Raw genomic sequence first — 25,057 nt, forward strand, 5'->3', positions numbered from 1 at the left:
AACATCACAGCAACCTCCAAATTATTGATTTGGAATATGCTCATATGCCTACAAAGATATCTTGCAAAAGGGAAAAATACGAAGAGTCACTAAAGAATAGCGATGTTCTTAAGTGTCATCACCTTTTCAAGAGATCAATGTATGGCACAGGCTAATAGTGATGGAAAATAAATTTTACATTCTTCTGTAGAGACCATATTTGTATGTATTCTTATGTTTAATAGTTTTAGAGCAGCCATTAAGTGCAAGGCTTTGTATGATATGGGAGTAAGGCAGATGCGTTCCCTTCATGTTAATGAATTAAGGGGGATTTGGAGAATAAACAAGTAAAATAATTTTAGATTATGTTACATACTACTGTGTAAAAAATAGAGTTCTTTTAAAATACAGTATGGCCAAGAAACTCATTTGAGGCCTAAAATGTTGAGATCTGAGGAATGAGACACATTTGATGAGCAGGGAAGAGAGCTCTAGGTAGAAGAAACCTGAAGTGGGAAAGAATCATGCTTGTTGCAGGCACTGGAAGAATTTAACTAGAGCTGAGGAGCTATAGCAAGTGATGAACTGATGAATGTGGTTAAAAAGAGGGCAAAGATAATTTGTGTCTTGATTGCAGGATGAAGTGGGAAGTCATTGATTTTTTTTTTTTTCTACCAGGAATCGAACTCTGGTCCTTGTGCTTGTGCAGCAGGCGGCGAAAACACTGAACTAAATCCCCGGCCTGTCATTGATGTTTTTAAAGCTTTTTTTTTTTTTTTGGTATTGGGGATTGAACTCAGGACCTTGTGCTTGCAAGGCAGGCAACAGAACCACTGAGCTAAATCCCTGGCCCTTTAAAGCATTTTCTAAATGATCTTTTGGTTTGCTGTGTAGAGAATGGGCTGTAGGGACAAGAGTGGAAGCAGGGAGGGTAGGTAAAGTACTATTGGCAGTAGTCCAGATGAGAGATGGGGACTGCTGTGGTTTGAGTATGTCCCTCAAAAGTTCACAAGTTAGAAACTTAATTCCAAAATTTGTATGTTGATGGTATTTGTGACTTACTAATAGACTGGCTTTGGGAGATGAAAGAAACAAGATTGCAGTGTTTTTGGCTTAGCAAATGGAACTTTGGAGGGTAATAGGTATGTTCATCACCTTGATTATGTGTATGTGTGTCAGAACTTATCACACTTTCAACATGTGCATTGTATTGCACACCAGTTGTTGAAAATTTTCCCAAGGTTCTGGCTTAGCAAATAGATGAAGGGTGGTACCATTTACTGAGATGGGAAAGATTCGGGTAGGAATGAGTTTTAGGCCAAGGAGTAGTTATCTAGAGTTCTATTATGATGTGGTAAATTTTACATAACTGTGCGACAGCTAAGTAGTTTCAGAGGGAGGCAGTTTATTATGTAAATCTGAATCTTAAAGGCATGGAGGGATTAAGATCGTTAATAAGTAGATGATGTACGTATAGTTATGATGATTATTGGTGATGGATATATATATGACAGAAGTTGGTCCCATAAGATTATGTCCCCTGTTGATGTTGTGGCCGTCTTTAATTTGTGTAGGTACACTATGATGTTTGCACAATGACAAATCACCTAATGACACATTTCTCATCATATGTCCTTGATGTTTAGCTATGCGTGACTTTATTTAAAACATGGAAATGGATGAGATTTTGCCTAATATAACAGGTTTTATGATATGAAGTAAGAGGATCTGGGAGGAGTGGAAATGGAGAAACGAGGCCTTAAGAACATAGGTCTTTATATTGGAGGATTCATCTGTACCTCCGTCATGGATAGTTTTTAGGAATAATTAGTAGCTGTCAACTATATACTCTTTCTCAAATTAATCTATCTGAAATTGACCTGTGTGTTCATGTAGAGTCTCCTTTCCTACCTGTTCTTTAACACTCATATTTTTTCCTGCTTGTGAAAAAAAATACTTACATCTTACTCAGTTTTCCGTGGTACGTTGCCCCCACTGTTCCTAATAAAGGGGCAGTTGGAAATACTTGTTTTAGGGAAGCCTTTTCTTAAGGCTAATAGTTAATCAAAACAAAAGCCTGTTAAGGGTTTGTCTTTCCTACTTTTAAACACATTTCTGTTAAGGTGTAGGTGTGGAGATAGAATTGGTGTATGGAGGTATGTGAGAGAATGTTTTGAATTGAGATACAGTAGTTTCCCCTACTTGGAGAAATTTTTTCAACACCCCCCAGTGGATACCTGGATGGTATTGAATCCTATATGTACCATAGTTTTTCCTATACATACATACCTGTAATAAAATTTAATTATGAATTAGGCACAGTAGCACAGTAAGAGATTAATAATAGTTATATAGAACAGTTATAACAATGTCTTATAATAAAATTGCCAGTCTTAACTACTCTTGTTCTTTGGGCCATTATTAAATAAAATAAAGGTTACTTAAACCCAAACACTGCCCTATGGTGACAGTTGATCTAACAGCTTTGATGGCTGCTAAATGACTAATGGATGGGGTTAGCATATACATCATGGATACACTGAACAAAAGGATGATCATGTTCTCAGCTGGATGGCGTTGGGTGGAGATTTTGCCATGCTACTTAGAAGAATATGCAGCTTAAAGCCTATGGATTGTTTATTTTTGGAATTTTCTGTTTAATATTTTCAGACCACTGTTGACTGAGAGCAAGTGAAACTATAGAAAGTGAAACCTTAGATAAGGGAGGCTACTGTATATTGTAGATTGGAATGGTGAGAGTGGTTGTAAGGTGATCTGGGTGCGTTGTTCAGTGGTGGATTTTGCTCTGGGAATGGTCAGATTCTCCACAGAGAGGCCTTCTCATTCTCCTCCATAAAGGGTAAGGATCTGACTGGTGGTGTTTGGGGTCTTAGTGGAAGATCAGTACTGGGGGACTCTGCATTATCATTCAGTCTGTATGGTTCCCATGCATACTGTTGCAGTTGGTGTCCTCTAGTATAGGGTCTCTAATTTTACCGACTCTGGAGAATACACTTCTAGGCTCTTTCCTGGCGCTGTTGCATCATGTGGGGTACTCCTTTGTGTCAGACACTTTATACCCAACCCCAACCTTGGTTCAAAAGGTATCAGTGACTACTACTGTGATTTTTGTTGTTGTTTTGTTTTTGTTTTAAGGAGATTTCAGGGTAAATTGGTTTGGTTCTCACATATTCCCATTACTGTCTTGGAATTTTAAATTTTATATAGTAAAACCTGTTAATTTCTTGGGATTTGGAATTTAAAGTTATACCTAGGAAAACCTGAATTCCTTTGCATCTACTCAGGATTATGAAAAACATCATCTTGTTTTTTTGTAGTACTTTTGTAGTTTTATTTTATGTATTTTAAAATCCGTTATTTGAAACATATTTTTGTTCTTGATGTAGAGATAGAAATTGAACACTTGTTTTCCTTCAGAGGAATAGCTGGTTATCTCAGTACCACTCACTGGATAATCCATTCTGCCCTGCTCTGGTTTGAATTGCTACTTGTTATGGTTTAAATCTAAAAGGCTCCCCTTCTTATGTTTAGAGGTAGAGCCTGGGAGGAGGGGGTGGGTCACTGGGTAGAGGGATACCTGGAAGGTTGTATTTTATGCCCAGCTCCTCCCTTCTTACTCTGCTTCTTGGCTGTCGTAAGTTGAACAGCTTTCCTTCACCATACCCTTTTACCATGCTCTTTCTGCCTTCGAGCCATGTTACCATGGACTGAACACTCTGAAAGCTGTGAGGCAAAATAAACCTCTCTTCCTTTAAGTTGCAGCTATCAGATATTTTGTCATAGTGATGGGAAAGTAGCTAATACCCCACCCCTGTCAAACACTAACTTCCCCTGTTTTGTTTGGTTGTTTTGTTTGGTTGGTTATAATATATAACTGGCTTGGGAACTTGTTTAAGGGTCCAAGCATGTCCACATAATGCAATTTGACTCACATTTTTTAGGTAGGAAATCTTATCAACGTAAATAAATTTATTTATTTCCTGAATTATTTGATTCTTGCTATTTGTCTTATTTTTTTTAGAGCTGAGGCTTTCCATCTGCTAAATATTTTTAGTAGCATGGTGATTAATTGCTTTAGTTAAGTATTAGGAACTTTTATTATAAGAGGTTGCTTATCTTGTTTTAGGGATAACATTGCTGCATATTCAATAAACATCAATTATTTGACTGTCAACTTTGTAGAGATACCTCCACTTATTCTCTAAGAAGATTTAGAAGAAAAATGTTGCTTTGATAGTTTATAATTTGGTAACTGATAGCATCATCATCAGCTAATACTTGGAGAATACTCAAGCGTGTAATTCTAGAATACCTAAGAGTTGTTACTCTGTGGGAGCTTATATTTTTCAAAAGATGATCCATACACATAAAGCATTTAAAACTTTTGGTAGGCTATTAACTGCTTTCTCTTTTTCGTTTTGTTTTGATTTTTGATATTGAGGATTGACAGAACCTTTATTTTTTATTTAGAGACAAGGTCTTGCTAGGTCGCTAAGTTGCTCAGGCTGGGCTCAAACTTATAATCTTTCTGCTTCAACTTTCCAGAGTGCTGGGATTACAGGGATGCACCACCAGGCCTGGTCATTAGCTGTTCTTTTAACTGACATCTGTATAGGGGGGTAAACCAGTGTTAAGGTTTGGGAATAAACCTCATATTTTTTCTGTGGGATTTCTAGCGGCAGAACTATTGAACCATGAGTTCTAAACAGCAACCATTTTGTAGCCAGCTGAAGCAATCAGACTGTTCCAGCCATGCTGACGTCGTGTTCTCTCTCTTCCAGATGTCATTGCCAAGAAGAGCAAAAATACAGGTCCAGACTACAGTGTCCAAAGATGAATTTTCTTACTTCTCTGAGCTGTAAGCATATTTGTTTACTGTAGTGGTGGGGAATGGTGAATATTTTAAGAAGTAAGGCATTTTTTTTTTTAGAAGTAAGGCATTTTGTCACAAGCTTTGAAATCACTGGAGTGAAAGAACACCATGCCTTTTTCATTCATTCATACAAGTATTTGTTGAACTCATGCTGTGTCCCAGGCTCTAATGTTGGTAATAAAATGTTAAGTAAAGACAGAAAGTAACCAACTAAGTAGATAGCATATTTGTACCAGAACTTAAGTTCCATGAGAAGAGGTTTTTTTTTTCATTGCTTTAGTGCAGTAGTGCTCAATCTGCACCATCGTGTGCAGGATAATTCCTTTTTTTTTCTCCATTAAGTTTATTGGTGTGGGTCTGTCTTTTGCCATGTAGGGTGTTTAGTAGCATCCCTAACCTCTACCCACCAGACGCCAGTAGCATCTCTTCTAGTTATGACAATGAAAAAGACTTTAGACGGTGCCAGATGTGTGTGAGGGGGAACTGTTCCTAGTTGAGAATCTTTGCTGTAGAGGACCGTATTAGGTGCTCTTAAGGTATTTGTTAAATAAATGAGTGATTAATATTAGGTCAAAATAAGTATATAAAGAAAAATAAAGAGGGCACTGGTCAGAGAGCATGGTGCATAGTTGGCCAGGCTGTGGTAGTGGACAGAGTAGCCAGGGAGTTCTTTGGAGGATATGCCAAGAGGTTTGGGAATTGCAGTGATTGAGATAAGTGCTCCCCATAGGTCCATATATAAGGGCTTTGTCTCTAGGGTGGTGCTGTTGGGACGTTAAGGAGGTGAAGCCCAGGGTGAGATCCTTAGGTTGTTGGAGACGTGTCCTCCAGGGGGACTGTGGGACGCGGGCCTGTCTTCTTTTTCTTTGTTGTAGCCTTGATGTGAACACTTGCTCTGACATATGCTTCTGCCCTTGCCATCTCTTACCCTCATGAGAGGCTCAGAATTATGGGGCTGCCTGATCTCAGACTTGCAACACCAAAACTCTGAGATAAATAAACCATTTCTCTTTATTAAATTAGTTGTTTCAGGTATTTTGTTGTAGTGATGTATAGCTGACAAACACAGAAGTGAAACTCTGTGCAAAGATCTCAGGGATTAGTATTCTGTCTTAGTTACTTTTTCTTATTGTGGAGACAAAATGCCCAAAACCCAAAGATAAAGGAGGAAAGGTTTATTTAGCTCACATTTTATAGAGATTTTCAGTCCATAATCGGCTGGCTTCAAGGCAGGGTGGCATGGTAGACAGGCATCACAGAGGAGAAACAGTTCATGGTGGGCAGAAGAAAAAAGGAAGCAAGACATAAGCAACAATAGTAGCTTCTTTCTGCCTCTTTTATGTTCTATCCAGGCTACCGGGCTTAGGGAGGGTGCCAAACCAATCAGTGGACTAATTTAGTAACCACCTACCATTACTCCCATCATCACACATTCTAGATCCAGCCACCTCTGAAAAAGCCCCACCTACAACTGCATGAGGCTTGGGGGGACATCTAGACACAAGCCATAACATGTTCCAAGTAGAGGGAGCCGCAAATGCAAAGATCTTGAGGCAGGAAAGAGTTTGATATGTTCAGGGAACAGCAAGGAGACCAGTGTGGCCAGTTCAGAGTTATCAAGGCAGAGAGTGATAGGAAATGAGATTGGAATGGGTAGGATCTAAGAAGCTGTGAGAAGGTGCTAGGGTTTTATTTGAAGTGGGTTAGGAAGCCACTGGAGGGTTGTGACTTGATTTGGTTTACCTTTGTAAAATGTTCTGGCTTCTTGACAGAGAATAGACTGTGTATGTATGTAGAATAGAAGCAGAGGAGTGGGGTAGGTTAAGGAAATGATTGTAGAAACCTAGGGTTCTAAAAGTGAAAATGGTGGGAAATGGTCTAATTTGGGATGTGTTTGGAAAGTAGAATTGACAGGTCAGGATGGTGATTGGTTACATTTGGGGTGTGAAGGAAAGACTGGCATTTTGGGAAGACTAGAAAAGGAATGGGTACACCAATAAATGTGGTGGAATCACGAGTCCTTTTCTGGCCTTGGTGAGTTTGAGGTGATTGCTGGACATCCACGTGAAAGTGGATATACAAGTCTTAAGCTCAGGGGAAAGGTCAAATTGGAGACAGAAAACTGAGATTCCAATACTGGACCATAAGACGAGATGAGCTAGCAAGAGAGCTAGAAGAAAGGAGAGGAGAGGGCTGAGGACTTTGCCTAGGGAGGTTCCAATGTTTACAGGTTAGGGAGTCAAAGGGACTAAGTGGAAACTGAGCCAGTAGGAGGGAAACCAGGTGTTATGGTTTGTGTTTAGATGTCCCCCCAAAGGCTTGTGTGGATGAGGTGGGACTTTCTTCTTCAGAGGTAGTTGAATCTGGAATGTGTGATTCTGGGGTTAAAGGCATGTGATTACTAAACTACTATACATGAGTGATTAATTTGGCACTGCCTAATCCTGGTAGCCTGAATAAGATGAAAGGAGCAGAAAGATTCTGTTAAACCCTCTCTTGTTGCCTTTGCTGCTTTGTGTGTGCCTTGTGTTGTTTCTCCTCTCAATGCTTGTTTGCCATCCCAGCCTCGGAGCCAGCTGATTATGGACTGAAATCTCTACGAACTGGAAGCCAAATAAACCCCTTGGCCTCCAACTTTGGGTGTCAGGTATTTTGTCTCCGCAACGAGAGAAAAGTAACTAACACACCAGGGGAATGGGTTTCCCAGAAGGCACATAAAAGACACCCTTTTGGGGGAGTGTCAGAGCTCACCCATGATGAGGAATGAGAGTTGAGTAGCAGCCTCTGAACTGTTTCCTGTGTAACAAATGATTCCAGCACTTGTGTTTTGTTCATAGTAAGGAAAGCCCTTTGCTTTTGGTCACATACCCATATGACATAGATTAGTCAGCACACCTGCTTGATAGGTGGTGAGTCCGAGGTGGAAAGAGGCCTTCTTGCTTGGTTTGATAATAATAGGAGGGAACCCCGGTTTTCTCATTCTGGCTCCTTTATAGCCCACTGCTGTTGTGTTCTTTTGTTTTTTGCTTAGGCTTAGGCTTAGGCTTAGCATTTGCCTCTGAAGAGAATTCACTTTGAGGAGGTCAGTAGTTTGGCCCTTCATAATTATGGTTTCCTAGCTAAGAAGTTATCCAATCAGGTTTTTATCTTCAGGAAAAACTTAAACCATTCGAAAACCTGACATCCCTATTCACTAGTCTCCATGAAGGAAGAGGTCATCTTTCCCACCAACATTGACCTCTTACATTAGGGTAGAATTAGGATTAACTGGGCTGTCAGGAGAACAGTATTAAAGATTTCTTCAATACAATTCACATGGCTGCTTTTTCGCTGCTCTTTTTTTTTTTTTTCTCTTGAAACAGTCTCCCTGTGTAGCCCAGGCTGGCCTTGAACTCAAGATCTTCCTACTTCAGCCTCCTGAGTGCTGAGTTTAGAGACATGCACCCCTGATCCTGGCTTTTTTTCCTCTGCTCTTACTGTGAATTTGATTTGTGGTTAGGGAAATATGGTGGCTGTACCTGATCAAATCTAATCAGGAGACAAATTTATTCTCTGAAAGGAAAAAAAAGGGTTAATAAAAACAGCTGGGTCTTGGTGATGGATTTTTATGTAATTTGAGGTTTTTCCTAGAGCCCCTTTCTACTAATTTCATTGACTTGAATAACTTAGTACAATTTATATGATCTGATTAGGACTTAGGCACTTACTTAAGTGTTCTTCATTATTAAAATTGAAAGCTCACATTGACTGTGGTGTGAGATGTTACAGTTGAATAGACCAATAATAGTCCAGGTACTGTGTACGCTGAGGAAAGAATCGCCAAGCTTATACCCAGTAGTCAGTAGCTATGTTTGTTGAAGATCACGGGAGAGGTAGCAGTAGCAACAGGAAAAGGGGGAAAAAGGGCCAATAACTCAGGCTTTCAGAATTTGAAGGCCAGGCACCCCTGGCTTTAGGTACCTCCCACCGAATCTGTCTTGGTGCTAGTGCAGTGCCACCTAGGGTATGGCATCTGTTTGGTGTTTGTTACTTCATCTTGTACCTCTCTTAGGATAATCGGAGCAGGAATAATTGTGCGGTGGTGTTTATAGTTAAATGGAGGGAAGGGAGTGCTCTCAACTTCTTTGTTTCTAACTGTACTAACTTGACCCAATTAGTTACTTAAAGCACTAAATGATTTCCTGCATCACAAGGGAACGTGACTTGCTATCAGTTAGGTGACACAAAAGTGAAGAGACTTAGGCTAGAGCATTTTTATCTTGGTCTCTGATGAACCCTGTTGTTTTAATTCTTAGTAGTAACTTCATGGATTGTGCTTATTCACTCCATTTTTATCTGAAATACTTCTGACTTTATTGTTACTATTATTATTTCTTAAGAAGGACGTGTCTTTCTTTTCCACCTATGACATTTGCTTTTGCTTTTCCTGGAAATTCTTCTGTCAATTTGATGCTAGGTCATCTGCCTCTGAAGAAGATGACAAAGAAGATAGTGTTTGGGAGCCTCAAAAGAAAGTCCCTAGAGCCCGGAAGCAGCCTGCTGCCAAGGAATCCAAGCCAAAGAGGATGCCTCGGGGGAAGAAGAACATAACACTGAAGAGTGGTGGCTCAGAGGGCGTGGCTGTTAAGGAGGAGCTGGTAGGTGCTGTGGCTTGGTAGGAGGAAGGCTGAAGGGTTTTCCTAATTGGGGGTGTTACTTCCTCCTTACACAGAGTAGGACAAAACATGTAAATGATGAAAAATACAGGGCAGTGGTGTCCTTTGTCATGGGTCTGAATAATACCCTTAGATTCCACTGTGTTTTTTCATCTGCTTTCTATTTCCTCTCCTGTGTGCTGGGTTAGGTATGGCAGTAGTGGTAATGATGGCAATATTAGTACATATCTGAGTACTTAGCTGAGCAACAGTCTCTGCATTTTTTATATGATCTTAATCTTTGCAAGAACTATTGGGGCAGATTCTCTTGTTATCTTGACTGTACAGATAAGAAAGCAGTGGCAAGAGATGTGTATGTAGTGACTTGCTTGCCACACACATACAAGTGAGGGAGCTGGATTTCCAGGTCAGCATTTCAGGAACTGGTAGACCTCTCATGGGTGTTTTTACATCAGCCATGGTCACAAGAGTGATGTATACAACTAGGGTGCTGGTTTAATAATTAATACTTCGAAATAATCATCACAAGCACTTGAAATTCTTGTGACCAGCACTTTCTCTCCTTGGAGGCTGAACTAAGGAAATTAAATGTGAATCAGAACTTTGCTTGATGAACATGGACTCAGAATAGGAGAATTAGATATGTTCATCTGGGTTTATTGAAGGCCTACTGTGGTGTAGGTGCTGTGTTTGTCACAGTGACAGTAAATGTTTTAATTGCGCAGAGCTAAGGTAATCTGAAGTATCCATCTCAGAGTAGGGTTCTCTTACCATGGGGAACAAAATACTCAGACTCTATTTGTTGAGATTTTTTTCTTTATTGCACATTACTTATGAGGTGCTGATTGTATTTGATTTTTTTCCTACTTCTTGCTTTTCTGCTCCTCTGTGGCTGACAATTCCCTGTATGATTGACACATTCTTTCTTTAGTTGTACCAATTCATTTGGTTAAGTTATTATCAATTCTTATGTTCTCAGTGTTATATTTCTATCTCTGTTCTTTTGTTTTTTTGATACAGAGTCTTGCTGTGTAGTGTAGTCCAGTCTGGCCTTGAGTTCACTATATAGCCCAAGCTTACCTTGAACTTGTGACCTCCTGTTTCAGTCTCTACTGGGATTACAGGCATGTGCCATTGTATCCAGCTCCTATCTCTGTTCTGGTCTATTATGTTTCAAGTAAAATATTTAATATTCAGAGGGCTATCTAGTATGCATCATTTTCGTGCTCACATGGGGGTAGTGGTAGGTGGGCATTAGAGTGAGAATGGTCTTATGGTAGTTCTCTCTTTTTAGGTTTTGTTTTTTGGGGACAGGATCTTGCTGTGGAGTGCAGGCTGGCCTTGAATTCACTATGTAGCCTAGGCTAGCCTCAAACTTGTGGTGATCCCCCTGCCTCAGCCTGCCCAGTGCTGGAACTACAGGCATGTGTCACCACGCCCGGCTCAGGGCAATTGTTTTTTTTTTTTTTTTTTGTCCTGGGAATCGAACTCGGGTCCTTGCACTTTTGGGGCAGGTGGCAGAACCACTGAGCTAAATCCTGGCCTTGCAATTGGTTTTTAATCCTCTAATTGTCATGTTTTTCTGTGGTTTGATAGAATAGGTCTATAGCTATTGCTGATGTTGATTTGGAAGAGAATAAATTGAATACTGCACAGACTCTGAAAACAGCAAAGACAAAACAGAAAAATTCAGCTCAAAGGATGAAAAAGCTTAAAGTTGATGAAGAAACCAGCGAAGTGAGCAACTTAGCGGGTGAAAGTAACAGTACAGAGATACCATCAACCAGCACCATGGTGGAAGGTGTCTGCAAGAAGGAGGAGAATGAAGACGACTTCACATTTGGCCAGTCTCCATTAAAGAGAATGAAGACGGAAATGTGTCCTCAGGGGCAGCCTGTCAAGTTTCCAGCAAGTGCCAACACTATTAAAGAGGAGGTAGAAATGAATTGGGACATAGTACAGGTATGTACAGCCATTTCCTGTTACTTTAGTTCATTTCTTTCTTTCTTTTTTTATTTTTCGCTACTGGGGAGCGAACTTGGGTCCTTGCGGTTGTGCAGCAGGTGGCGAAACCACTGAGCTAAATCCCCGGCCCTAGTTCATTTCTTTCTTTTTGATTATTATAGAAGTTATGCTGACTAAAGGGAAGGTTGGGAGTTTTCAGTTTTGCTAGTGAGTTTTGGTACCAGGGATCGAACTCAGGACCTTGCGCTTGCAAGGCAGGTGCAGTGCCACTGAACTAAATCCTTGGCCCTTGCCAGTAATTGCTTAAGGCTTTGGCCATGTGTTATTTTCTTGGATATACTGTTTTGTTTTATGGCTTATTATCATGAGTTCTTGGCTAAGAGCTGTGACCTCAAGTCACAGTCAAGGCGGGTCTTTGTGCATGTGATAGTGAACTTTCTGTGGTGTAACAAATTCCTGAGATAAATAAACTTAGGAGAAAAGGTTTATTTTGGCTCAGGGGTTTGGAGGTTTTAGTCCATGGTTAGTTTAGTCCCATTGCTTCCTGGGCCTGTGTCTAGGCAATAAATCATGGTGGGAGGGCATATTGGAGAAATGTGCTTCATGGCAGCCAGGAACCAAAGAGAGTAAGAGGAGGGCCAAGGTCCCACTGTGTCCTTCCAGTGGCCTAAGACCTCCCAGTAGGCCCCACCTTTTGAAGATTTCTTCACCATCCAGTAGAGCCACAGATTGGCAACTAAGCCTTTAACATATTGGCCTTTGGGGAAAGCCCAGACTCAACCACAGCACACATAGGCCATGCAGACAGATTGTACCAACAGATTGGACCTGCATAGGTTTATTAAATTTTTGCTTTGAACATGGGCTGTATTTCCCTATGAAAGTAGTGCAGGAGATTAGCTTATTGCTTGATCATGCATCTCTTTAACTCTTAGTGTACTATAGTGAACAAGGCCTTGCAATTTTTTAAACTAAAACTTTGAAAGATTTTCAACTTGAGGTGCCAGAATGGTATTTCTTGTAAGAGAGGACATTGAATTTCTACCCCCACCCCTCCACTCCCTGCATTTTTTTAAGTAGAATCATTTTATTAACAAAAGGAACCCACAGGGTTCAAACAAGAGTACAAAATACAATCTTTTTTTTTCTTGTGGGTTAAACTGTTACACTTTTAACAAAAATAAAAAAAGCTCTCATAGTTAACTTATCAAAAACATATTCCCTGCCTACTGAGTTTCTTATTGTGTAAAACAAAAACATTGAAAGTAAAATTTTACTCAGGGAATGAAAGTTTGTGTGCCAAACAGTGCACATTTTCTTTTTTCTTTTTTTTTTTTTTTTTGGTACCGGGGATTGAACTTGGGTCCTTGAGCTTGTGTAGCAGGCGGCAAAATCACTGAGCTAAATCCCCGGCCCCACATTTTCAATTTCAAACTTTTTGCATCCAAAGGAAAGTTCTAAGGCCACTTTTTTTCCTCAAACTAAACAAGAGCAAGAGAGAATAAAGAGGAAAATAATAGCAGCTAAATTTTTTTCTTCATTCATAGATTTTCTGTGTGCCAGTGTAGTTCTCCACATTCATAAAATGATATTATGATTATAAAAAAGGTATGCAGTTTCAACCTATTGCTTATGGTCAGGCATATGGATAGTATCAAGTCATACCTGTGACCTAGTCTCTTAAATGTTAATTTTGCTGGGCAGAGTTCATAATTACTCTACTCAAGAAGATAAAGTAATCCTAGTGAAGGATTCCAGTAAGTGGTTGCTTTTCTATGTGGAACCAAATAATTAAACTTCCTCTCTGTCCATACTGTTTGAGTTTTCTTTTTTTTCCCTTTGTATTGGTTTTGTGGATATGGATGATGTCCTGACACGGCATGTAAACTATAGCGTGAAGTCAAATAGCTGAAGATGAGCTGTTCGGACAGCACTTAAATACACATACCTATTTAAAGACATACAAAAAAACAAAGCAAAGTAAAAGACCTTTAAAAACTAAAGCAAGGAATAAGTTTTGTGAAGACTGTACCACAATCACTGGTATGACCATTATACACTGTGATTTTAAATGGTGGCTTATAATGAAAGAAATGTGTTTGATGTTTCATGGTCACAGAAATGAGAAGTACATCCAGGGGATAAAAAGCACACATTCACTTAATGTTTGTAGAAAAATCCCTGATCAAATGGCCAACTGATTTTTAAATACAAAACTTAACTGTATAAGAATTTTTCTATTTCTTTCTTTTTTGGTACTGGGGATCGAACTGAGAACCTTGAGGTTTTGAGGCAGGCAGTGGCACCACTGAGCTAAATCCCCAGCCCAGAATTTTTCTATTTCTAAGTGAACACATTTACTAATTACTTTATCAAATGGAAAACAGTATCTGCCTGGGAAGCACCAGGGTTTCTGGATCAAACCCTTAAGAATCAGCTGGTCCAGAATTTCAAATATGGGAATCCCTACTTCCCTTTCACTTAGTGTCCAGGAATGTTCTCAGCTTACAACACTAACAGATCGATGGAAAAGCCAGTGAGCATATGACCATGAATAGAAGGGGAGAGGGGACAGTACAAACACTGTTGAAACTTCGAGCAGCAACACAGTCTTGCTGGTCTGAATATCCTGAGGTTAAATGATAACAAAACATTGCACCAAAACAAAAAAGGAAGTCACAGTTTAAATAGAATTACTAAAAATTGGAATAACAGTGTATTTGCATTTTTTTTGTGTGTGGGGGGGCTGGCTTTGGGGATGGTGGAGAGGACCAGGACAGTGGCTCCTGAATAGTGATTCTTAGCTTTTTGTCTGCCCCAACACATTTTGGAACCATTTCAGAGTAGATGGCAGTGACCTTCCTCCCTGATGTCTGTCTTATGAGGGTTCTGATATGTACTTGCTTCAAGTTGCTACTGTACATCCTATGGTCTCTGGTGAATTCTAATAATACTACTCAGTCTGGAGCTGTCTGTCACCATTTTTCTTTGGAGGAATGTTGCTTTACAAGTGTGACTTTTTTTTATTACCTACTAGCAGAATGTCACCAGTAATTTTTTTTTTTTTGTATGGGGAATTGAACTTGGGTCCTTGTGCTTGCGCAGCAGGCGGCAACCACTGAGCTAAATCCCTGGCCCTTATCAGTAATTTTTAATCATAAGTTTTCTTCTCTCTGGTCCACTAAGCAATAAATAGAAAGGTACCTCCTAACTTTTCTGTCACTCTTGTTTCTGGACTAAATAGTCCAAATATCTTGCAGAAACAGTATAATTAGGGTCTTTTTATGCCTTCATTTTCTTTATTCATTTAGACCTGCAATTCAGTGTTTTCAGATTGTGTATCATGGATTACTTGTACTAGATTTACCCTGAAGGCTTTCTGAAAATGCTGAGTTCTTGGTCCTGGATCAGACCTACAGGGGCAAGTGAACATGTCCCACCTCCCTCTTCTTGTTCTTTACTAGTACTTGTAAGCTCTTTCCTCTTGTTTACATAGATTCACCTCTGGTAGTTGACAGTGTGCAGGAGGAAGGGAGGGAAGTTTCCAAGACTATGAAGTCTCTGGTCTTTGAGACTTGGTCATAAGTTATTCATATTTAAAGTTAGGAGCCATTTACTCTGGAACAATTTGCTTCCCACCCTATCCCCTAGACTTTATTACAAAGAAAGAGATGAAAAATACCCTTGTCAGTCCTTTGTCCTTAGGTTTTTATAATAGAAATTTATTTCTAATGAGTTTAAGCAGAAAAGAGTTTATTTTCAAAGATATGGGGGTCTTTCAGAGGACAAAAGGAACAGAATATGATTAAATGTTCCAAAGGACATGAGCCAGAAATTAGAAAACCAGGAGGACTTGGAGAACCTACTCCCAGTTCTCTTCTCTGGAACCTTAGGATCGCCATTTTTTTTTTTTTCCCACCCTTCCCTATTTACAAAGACTTTGTTTCCATTTTTTCCTTTTCTTACGTTATTTTTCTTTTCCCTTCTTTCCTTTCCCCTATCCCTCTCACTTCCCCTACTCATTTAGACCTTTTCTTCCTATTTCAATTGCCAGTTACACATTTTTTTTTCAGTTACACATTTTGATCCTTATATACACTTTTAGTTTTTCACACCAGAGAAACTATTCACTATTTACATGTTTGTCCTATTTATTTCACTTAAGAGTATGGCCTCAATGTGCATCCATTTAGATATAAAGGTCTAGTTTCTCATTCTTTATGGCTGAGTAGTACTCCATTTTATATTAAAAAAAACACATCTTCTTTATCCAGTCTCCAGTTGATGGGCAATTGGGCTATTTCCAAGCTTTAGCGATTACAAACTGTGCCACGATAAACATGGGTGCATATATATCGCTGTGGTATGATGCTTTTAATTCTTTGGGGAAGATACCCAGCAGGGGAATAGCTGGGTCAAATGGGACTTCTAATCCTAGTTTTTTGAGGTATCTCCATATTGATTTCCACAGTGGTTGCACCAGTCTGCACTCCCACCAACAATGGAGAAGGGTTCCTTTCTCCCCACTACCCTGCTAGCATTTGTTGTTGGTTGATTTCTTGATAGCAGCCATTCTTTGTGGGGTGAGGTGGAATCTCAGTATTGTTTTCATCTGCATCTCTCTAATGACCAGTGATGTTGAACATATTTTCATATGTTTATTTGCTGCTTTTACTTCTTTGAGAAATGTCTGTTCATGTCAGATGCCCATTTTTCAATTGGGTCTTTATATTTGGGGGGGGGGGTCTGATTTTTTTGAGTTCTTTATATATTTTAGAAAGTAGACTTTTGAGGAACAGCTTGTAAAAATAATTTCCCACCTTGTTGGTTGTCTCTTAGCTCTGTTTTTAGTTTCTCTTGCAGTGCAGAAGCTTTTTTTTTTTTAGTACGAGGGATCGAACTCCAGACCTTCCACTTGCGAGACAGGTGGTGGAAACACTAAGCTAAATCCCCAGCCCAGAAGCTTTTTAATACAATGTGATCCCAGTTGTTGATTCTTTGTGCTAGTTCCCATGCTACTGAGGATTTGTTCATAGTCTTTTCCTATGCCAAGGTCTTTGAGAGTTCTACCTATCTTCTATCAAGTTTAGTGTTTCTGTTTTAATATTTAGATCTTGAACCCACTTTGATTTTAGTTTAGTGCATGGTGAAAGATAGTGGTTTAGTTTTAATCTCTGGCGGGTTGAAATACAGTTTTTCTGACACTATTTATTTTAAAGAGGCTATCTCTTCTCCAGTGAGGGTGGTTGGCTTCTTTGTCAAAGATGAGGTAGCTGAGTATGTCTGGAGTTGTTTCTGCACCTTCTAATCTATTCCACTGGTCCTCAGGTCTGTTTCTTTGCCAGTACCATGCTGTTTTTAATCACAGTGGCTTTGTAGTATAATTTCAAGATGGTGATTATGATACCCCCTATCATGTCTCTGTTGCCTAGAATTGCTTTTGCTATTCTAGGTCTCTTCTTGTTCCAAATGAATTTTTGAATTGTTTTCTCCAGTTCTGTGAAATATACTGTTGGGATTTCAATTGGAATTGTATTGAATCTGTACAGCAGGTTTGGAAACATGGCCATTTTCACTCTATTGGTTCTTCCTACCCAGGAGCAAGGGATGTCTTTCCATTTTCTTATATCCTCTTCAATCTCTTTCTTTGGTGTGCTGTAGTTTTCAATGTAGAGGTCTTTTGCTTCTTTCATTGGATTGATTCCTAGATATTTAATTTTTTTGGATGCTATTGTGAAAGGAACTGTTTCCCTAATTTCTCTCTGAATGAGTCTGTTATTTGTGTACAAGAAAGCTATTGAGTTTTGAGTGTTGACCTTGTATCCAGCTACTCTACTGAATCTGTCAATTTAGTCTAGAAGTCTTTTGGCGGAGTTTTTTGGGTGTTCTATGTAGAGTATCATATTGTCAGCAAATAATGACAGTTTAACTTCTTCCTTTCCTATCTTTATTCCTTTTATTTCTTTCTCTTGTCTAATTGCTGTGGCTAATGTTTCCAGAACTATATTGAACAGGAGTGGTGAGGATCACCAATTTTGGAAGCTTCTCTGTTTGAGTTATTATTTTCTCTAGCAGACCATCTTTCTCTGCTGTTTACAGAGGAGAGAAGGTGACTCTTCATTTCATTTGCCATTAGTTGTATTAGTTATATAGTCTGATGTTTCAGTTCTTCATTCCAATTACAGATTTCAGGAAAACAATCTGATTGGCTGAATTTGGACAGGTATCTACCTCTAGTCCACTGCCTCGGGTGTGGAGGCCTCACCTTACTGTGGAAATATGTACCTGTATTTGTTTATATATGTGGGAAGGATCCCTAAGGGAAGGAAGGTGTTTATAAACTACCTGAAAGTATCTTTTTCAGGATCCAGCTTTACAGTGTATATTTACAAATGTAATGAAGATTTACAGAGGTTTCTTTCTGCTTATATAACGTTAATTGATAAAAGCTAATAATACTTGCCATTTATTTATAGATGATTTATCATGGGCCAGGTTCCAAACCAGACACAATTCGTACATTCTTTTATTTATTCATTATTATCAGGGATTATTAGAAATAATGGATAATCTAAAAATCAAATATAGCTAGAATTAGAATAGACAGAAAACATTTTTGTTTGTATAATAGAGGCTAAAGAAACTATTTTAAAGTTAAAAAGTACTGAAAATTAACCCAAAGTGTTTGTAGAATTTACTTTCTATAGTTTGTGTCCTTTTTTTTTTTTCCTGTACCGGGTATTGAACTCAGGACCTTGCACTTGTCAGGCAGGTGCAAATGTGTCCTTTCTTTTTTTTTTTTTTTTGGTACGGGGGATCGAACTTGGGTCCTTGGGCTTATGCAGCAGGCGGCGAAACCACTGAGCTAAATCCCCGGCCCAATGTGTGCTTTCTTTAATAGGTATAGTTAAAGTTGAATTCAGATTTTGAGAGAAGAAAGTTTGTTTAGACGTTTGTTAACTTGGACTTTTTATATTTTAATAGGAGTGATTACCTGGGTTCACCAGTGAGTTCTGTGATATTGGTAAGATAGCAGCTAAATGAAACCTTTTGGGAAATACATTCCAAGGTCCAAGGGAAGGTAAACTTACTTGCTGAGTAGGATGAGGAGGGCAAGGTGTGGTGAGAGCTAACTAACTATCTGGCTGCCAGAGGGTGAGTGGCCGAAGACAGGCAGGGAGAAAAACTTCATTTTAAAGCCATAGTGGCACTGTCCATTGTTATGTTGTAGGACTATCAAATGGAAACAAGTTATTTTAAAGTCCTAAAAATATTTTATAGCCTTTAGCCTACTTGGAAAATGTAGGTATGCTAGTCCTTCCTTTCAATTCCAAGCAATGTTTTCCTTATTAGAAGAGATTTTTGACAGCTAAAAGCCTGCTCTTACGGTGTCTGGGCGCTCCTTGTCTGTGAGTTGGGAAAAGTGGTTGTTACAGCTACCACTTTTGCTCAGCAACATGATCGAACTATTAAGCCAGCATTTTTCAGGTAGATTTAGGGACATTGCCTGGGAAACTGTTAAGTATGAATTTATGTATTTGGGTTCTTTTTATTTAAATGTGACCATCCTTCCCTAACTTAATTTTACAATTCTTGTGGCATATGTGGATTTCCTTTCCTATATATATATATTTTTTTTTGTTTTTTTTTGGCATGGGGATCAAACTTGGGTCCTTGAGCTTGCGTAGCAAGCGGCGAAACCACTGAGCTAAATCCCCAGCCCCTTCCTTTCCTATATTTTTTTTTTTTTTTTTTTTTTTAGAACTAGGATTACAAGTATGCACCAAGCCTAGCTGATAGTTTTAGATTCCTTATAAACAAGGGGAGCTTTGTGGGAGAGTAAATAATTTTGTCTTAAAATAATATTCCTGCTTCCAAGCATGATTCCAAACAGTGCCAGGTGCTGAAAGGACAGAGAAGTGGGAAGAAGAGTCAGTAATATCAAGTCAAAATCAAGTGGATCCCCGAACATTTGGATAAGAACCAGACTGAATGAGATGCCTATAATTTGCATATTATCTGCCACAGAATACAATGTGTCCAAGTTTTTTTCTTAGGGGGGTGGAATCCTGAATAGTATACCTATTTGAAAGGAATGTAAATAGAAATTAATTATATATAAATTACTAATTATTACTAACTGAATAACTTGAAAATGTCACATATTTCCTTTATTGTATGTGCTACCCCATGTCCCCTGTTCAACCATGTGTTGGTCCTCTGTTTTTTCCCTTCAGGTGTGTTCCTCAACTCTGAAAACTGCTTTTTTAGAAACAGCACCATGTTGTTTGGGAAGGGAAAGCTATATAACCAACACTTGATTTATTTTTAGACTTTACCTATGAACATATTTTGTGTCTGTTTCCTGATTGGGGGCTGGAGATTACTAGATCATTTTGACAGAAGCAAGTTTATCTTTCTCATCCCTTTCTCCTAAACTGCAAATGTAAGGTTGCCAAGAGAAACTAGTTTTTTACTAGGCAAACATAAAACATTTTGAACTCTGTAAGAATCTAAAGAAATGACTAGTTCTAATCCATTTTGAGAAGTTTAAACTGCTCCAAAATTGGGATTACTGTTATATAGTTTATTTTGTGAGTAGTGGATGTAGCTGTATGTGTCTTAGTAACATTTGCTAAATTAGTAAAAGCAAGTGAAAACCATTTTAATACCATGTCTCCCTTTGTTTCAAAATACGGCATGGAATTATGTGGGTGAAAAAGACCATGCAAAGGATGACAAAAGTCTGGAAAGAAGTGGGATGGAAAGGAAGCTTTCTCACTTGGTAGCTGTAAACTGTTTTCCCAGGAGAGTTAAATGAAACTTGTACTAGTATCTTTTGTTATTGTGATTTAGCTGGCCATGTTACCGTGGTTAGGGATGCTGGAGTCTCCTCCTGGAGTTGGTGTCTACGTTTTTTCTGTCCTGAGCAAAGTATTGTTAAGATAAGCAGAAAATTTTATTGAAGGTAGGAAAATAAATCAAATCTCCAGAGTGAGTTAGGGCCAAGTGAAAGTAGGAAAAAAATATACCCTACAGTGTGAGGGTGGGCTACCTTGCAAGAGAATACACAGTAGTAAAAACTCAGTGTTGTCTGTCCTTTTTGTATCACCCACTCCTAAGGCTGACATCAGGTATAGGCCATCCTATCGAAAACCTGCTGGAGTTCTTGCAAGAATTCCATGTGCAGGGCATTGGGAACATGTGTCCTGGGATTTTGTAATTAACAGGTCATGCCTACTTCCCCAGCTAGTTTTGCCACACCCTAATCCTTTGTCTCAGTATTGTTTCTTATCGGTTTAAAGAAACCTTTTTCAATGTATAACATAGATACAGGAAATTATACTTAAGTGTACAGCCCAAGAGGAATCCAAAGGGTAAAGACGTAACCAGCTTCCAGGTCAGACAACAGAATCCTCATACTCTTCTATAACTACTCTCAATTTCTAATAGCATAGATTAGTTTTTCTTTCTGCAGTCCGTAGGGAAACTCTTTTTGTGATTGATAAAATAAGTGATATAATAAACTCTCTAGGTAAAGGGAGAGAACAGCAGGAATCAATAGTTTTTCAGAATGGAGGTTGCAGGTTTGGGAGTAGTTCTAAATAGAAAATCTTGTCTGTTTTACTCAGTAAGAGTCATTTAATTTTGATGTTATTTTAAAATGCAATTGCTGCCTGGATGATTAAAGCTGTAGTGTATTTGCTGATGGCCAGGTGTTTTCTTTTTAACTGAAAGGATAGTATTTCCTTCTAGAGGAGTAAATCTTAGGACAGTGCAGCAGAAGGCATTTTGATGGAAGTTTTGGACAGCCAGAGGGCTGTATTAAATACTGTGTTGCTATCTGCAGGAGTGCTCAGGAAGAGAAAAGAGGTGATTTTGAGTACTTTGTATTTCTGTGTGAAAAATCATCTTGCTTTGCATACAAATCAAATTTTTCAAGAGGTAATATAGCTTGTGGGACATGGGGCAATTTATTTAACTTCTTTGGGCCTTAATTTTTGTGTCTATAAGATGGGAATAATCATACTACCTACTTCATATTGTTACCAGGTAGTTTCCTAGTAGAAATTGGCTCACCAAGTAAACGTTACTGGGTTTTGTGGTGCTTCCATCTTGTTCTGGAGTTGTTTTCCAGGTTCTTCTTATCTTGAATAAAGAATTGGATGAAAGGAGCGAAAAATGGTAGCAAAGTTTATTTGAAAAAGTAAAAGTGAAGAGTGAGGAAGAAACTCGCTCTGCAGAGTGAGCTTGGACCTAGTAAGGGGGAAAGCGAGACAGAAGTACACTATGGAGGATGTAGGGCAGGATTTCGTCAGGAAAGCCTGATAGCAAGCTCTTCTTGGTATGTGTCCTTTTATGTTGTCCAAATCTCAAGAAAACTGAGAACTTCTCCCTACAGGACCTGAGGGGTGGTGCTGAGATCCTATGCCTCCAGCTGACATCAGATCTAGCCATCCTATTGAAGACCTGCTGGAGATCTCAGGAGAAGTCTATGTGCGGGGTTTTGGGCACTGTTCTGCACAAGTGTTCTGGAAACTTGTAATTAACATGTCATACCTACTTCCCCAGTCAGCTTTGCCATGTCCTAATCTCTGGTCTCAAGATAGTGTAGATGAGGTAATGTTGAGCATGTAAGAATATTTGGGAACATAATATGCCTTTTACCAGTGTTAACATAAACCAATGGTCACAAAAACGCCTCCCTAAATCTTAGAGGTTAAAAACAATCTCAAGACTCCTTTTTAAAAATTCTTACTCGTTCCTATCTACCAGTAAATTTTTTTTACCAGTAAATTTTTTAAAAAGTTAAAGTAATAAATGTAAGTTTATAAGTAGTTTATAAGTGGTTCCTTGCCCTCCCACTTCCCATCCCCAAGGTTTTTCTCTACTTTTCACTTTTTGTTATTTCTTTGTTGTTTGCTTCATTTTTCTAAAACACAGATTGCTCAGCTTTACCCAGAGTATCTGATTTAGTGTTAGATGGCACCCAAGAATCTGCATTTCTTACAAGTCCTTAGATGGTGTTTTTATTCCCAAGTTTTAGCACCACACATTATGAAGCACTGCTGGGTTATAAAGAATCCACATGTCAAAAATAGGCTTTTGAAAGGAAAGTTTATTCAAGTTAATAGAGACTAAAATCAGAGTCTAGTAGCTAGCTGGGAAAGATTTCATCTGTGGGTAGATAGGCTGACACCAGGAGAGAGAGAGATATTAGAACTAACTGGGAAAGGAATTAGGCTTACATAGGTATTGAAGGGGCTAAGGAATGTGGGGTGAAATTTTTTTTTTTTTGGTACTGGGGATCGAACTCGGGACCTCGTGGTTTCAAGGCAGGCAGCAGCACCGCTGAGCTAAATCCCTGGCCCTTGGGGTGAAATGTTTATGACTTAGATGCCCAAGTACAGTCTGCTCAGGTGTGTAGACAATTACTGGACTTTTGATGCCAGGGGGGTTGTATACTTCATTTTGAGTCGATTTGTCCTATTTACTCAGAAGCTGCTGTTGTTTGCTAAAAGTAGCCTATTTGCTTTGTCCTCTTGGTTTGGGCTAGGCCTGACAAAAAGCACAAACACAAAGAAACATGTGGGGCTGCAGTCTTAGATTTCTTTTTTTAAACCATAGCTAAGGTAGTTTAGGGGAGACCCTGAGCTGCTGTAACACTCACATAGTTGCAAAATGTTGAGCATTTTGGTCTGATCTGTATTAGAGAGAGGCTGTTTGGGCAGGCATTGTATGGACAATGAGACAGTTTATTCATTCGTGCCTGTGGCAGGCTGAGTCTGGACCCTGACTGGACTCAGCATGGAGTGGGCAGAGAACAAAGAATTTAAAGGGAAGAGGTGGGATTATTGCCTTGAGGAATTTGGGGGCCAGATAGAATGAGGTCACTCTTTTTGGGACAGCAGGTATCTTGTTTTTGTTCTTTGAGGTTTCCTGTATTTCTCCTGAAGAGGCTTGATGGCTTCCTGGCACACTTGAGGCTGTGCCCTTACCTGGGTGGTATGCACACAGTCCCTCTGGGTTGCCTCACTGGCCAGGTATGACAGTATTCACTCCTTGTGGGAGTGTTTCAGTATCTTATCTGTCTTTCATGGGCCAACTGAAGTGCTACTTCTACAACAAGTTTTCCTTGAATATCCCAGAGAGCAGTGCTTTTCCCTGAAAGCTTGATACCTCTTACTGCTTGGCATGTTTTATTTGTACTTATAGTCCAGGCTAGCCTTGAACTCATGGTGATCCTCCTGCTTAAACCTCCCCAGGTTCTGCGATTGCAGGCTCCATTACTGTTTTCTCTTCCTTTTTAGATGGCTGACTCTTGAGGATAGTGAAAATTTGGGTCCAAGCTTGGCAAGGGATTTTAAAACTATGCCACAGTGTTTGAATTTTTACTAGTAGGTGGGAAGAGTCAATGGGATACAGGGGAAATAAATATAACTCTCAGCCTGTTAGATGTTAAATACACCAAGTTCATATTCCCCAAAATCGAAAAATGAATTCTAGGGAGCAATGGAGATTAAGAATAGAAAAACTTTATTGAGAGAGAGAGAGAGAGAGAGAGAGAGAGAGAGAGAGAGAGAGAACACTCCTGAGAGACAGGAGGGGACCTGAAGGAAGTTTTATAGAGCGAAATCATGAAGTCTGTATAAAATTATGCAGTGCATAGAGCATGGATCAAAACTATCATTAACCGAAAAGATTACAAGTATAGCTGCTTAGGTAATAGTGATCCAACAAGGAAGCAGGTCACTTAGCAAGTGTGCATGGAAAGAACAAAGACCTTTTGGGATCAGGAGGTCCTAGTCACCCACCTGGGTGACTGATGTCTATCTAGACTTTATTGTACCAGGTGATATCAATTATAGTATAATCTTTAATTTTTTGCTTATCTCTTGGGGAGGCACGTAGGCCTGGTCATTCTGTCTTTATTTTGAGGCCTAGCCTTCGACAGATGGACCTTTGGCCACAGTTGTAATGTATTTTCATCTTCTGCACTGACTCCTTCAAGGGCTTAGCCTATAATATTTCTACCTAACTTAGCTGTTTATAATAATTGGAGCTTATATTCAAAAATTGAAAAGAAAAAAAAGCTGGATTATTTTAGAAATACTGTATAATGAGTAGTAATGTAGAGAAGTGTGATGGAAAGCAAAGAGAATAACACCAAACTGCTGTGTATGTGATTGAGGTGAAAGTTGCTATTTGTGGAAAAGCAGCTTGAGAGTGTCAACATGTAAGTGGTGTTGCAAAACAGAACTTAAAAGTTAGATTTTTTTCCTTTGGAGACGAGTTGCTTCTCCAAACTTCCTTAGGCCTGGGATATAACTGGCTACCCTCATCTCTTGTCATCTCAGACAAATGGACAGAGTATGCAGATGTTGGCACCAGAAAATCAAAGTTTAGTTTCATTTTCCCAGGGAAGGGAGGGAGAGGTCTGGTTTCAGGAAGGGATGGTACCCCGCCCCCCCCCCCCCCTTACTGTGAAAAGACCCTAACACACCTGTCCATGGTGAGATAGTCATCCGAGGCAAGTGGGCCCTTCCATTGCCTTGGAGCTGGC

General features: G+C 39.3%; 1 protein-coding gene across 3 annotated transcripts in view; it reads left to right on the top strand.

The window, feature by feature from the left end:
• Srbd1 (S1 RNA binding domain 1) overlaps positions 1–25,057 on the top strand; it is a 240,327-nt gene that overhangs the window by 934 nt on the left and 214,336 nt on the right. For 2 of the 3 annotated variants that reach the window (XM_087216429.1, XM_021253815.2), the window contains exons 2-4: positions 4,782–4,858; positions 9,330–9,510; positions 11,125–11,490. In XM_087216429.1, coding sequence (XP_087072555.1) covers positions 4,782–4,858; positions 9,330–9,510; positions 11,125–11,490 — 624 coding nt within the window. Of the gene's footprint in view, positions 1–4,781; positions 4,859–9,329; positions 9,511–11,124; positions 11,491–25,057 lie in introns of those variants that run through there. The other variant, XM_087216430.1, reaches the window with a different exon arrangement.

The sequence above is a fragment of the Heterocephalus glaber genome, unplaced genomic scaffold (genome assembly GCF_053883595.1).
Source record: "Heterocephalus glaber isolate CG9 unplaced genomic scaffold, H.glaber_assembly_v1.0 deba00001457, whole genome shotgun sequence".
NCBI classification, from domain to species: Eukaryota; Metazoa; Chordata; class Mammalia; order Rodentia; family Bathyergidae; genus Heterocephalus; species Heterocephalus glaber.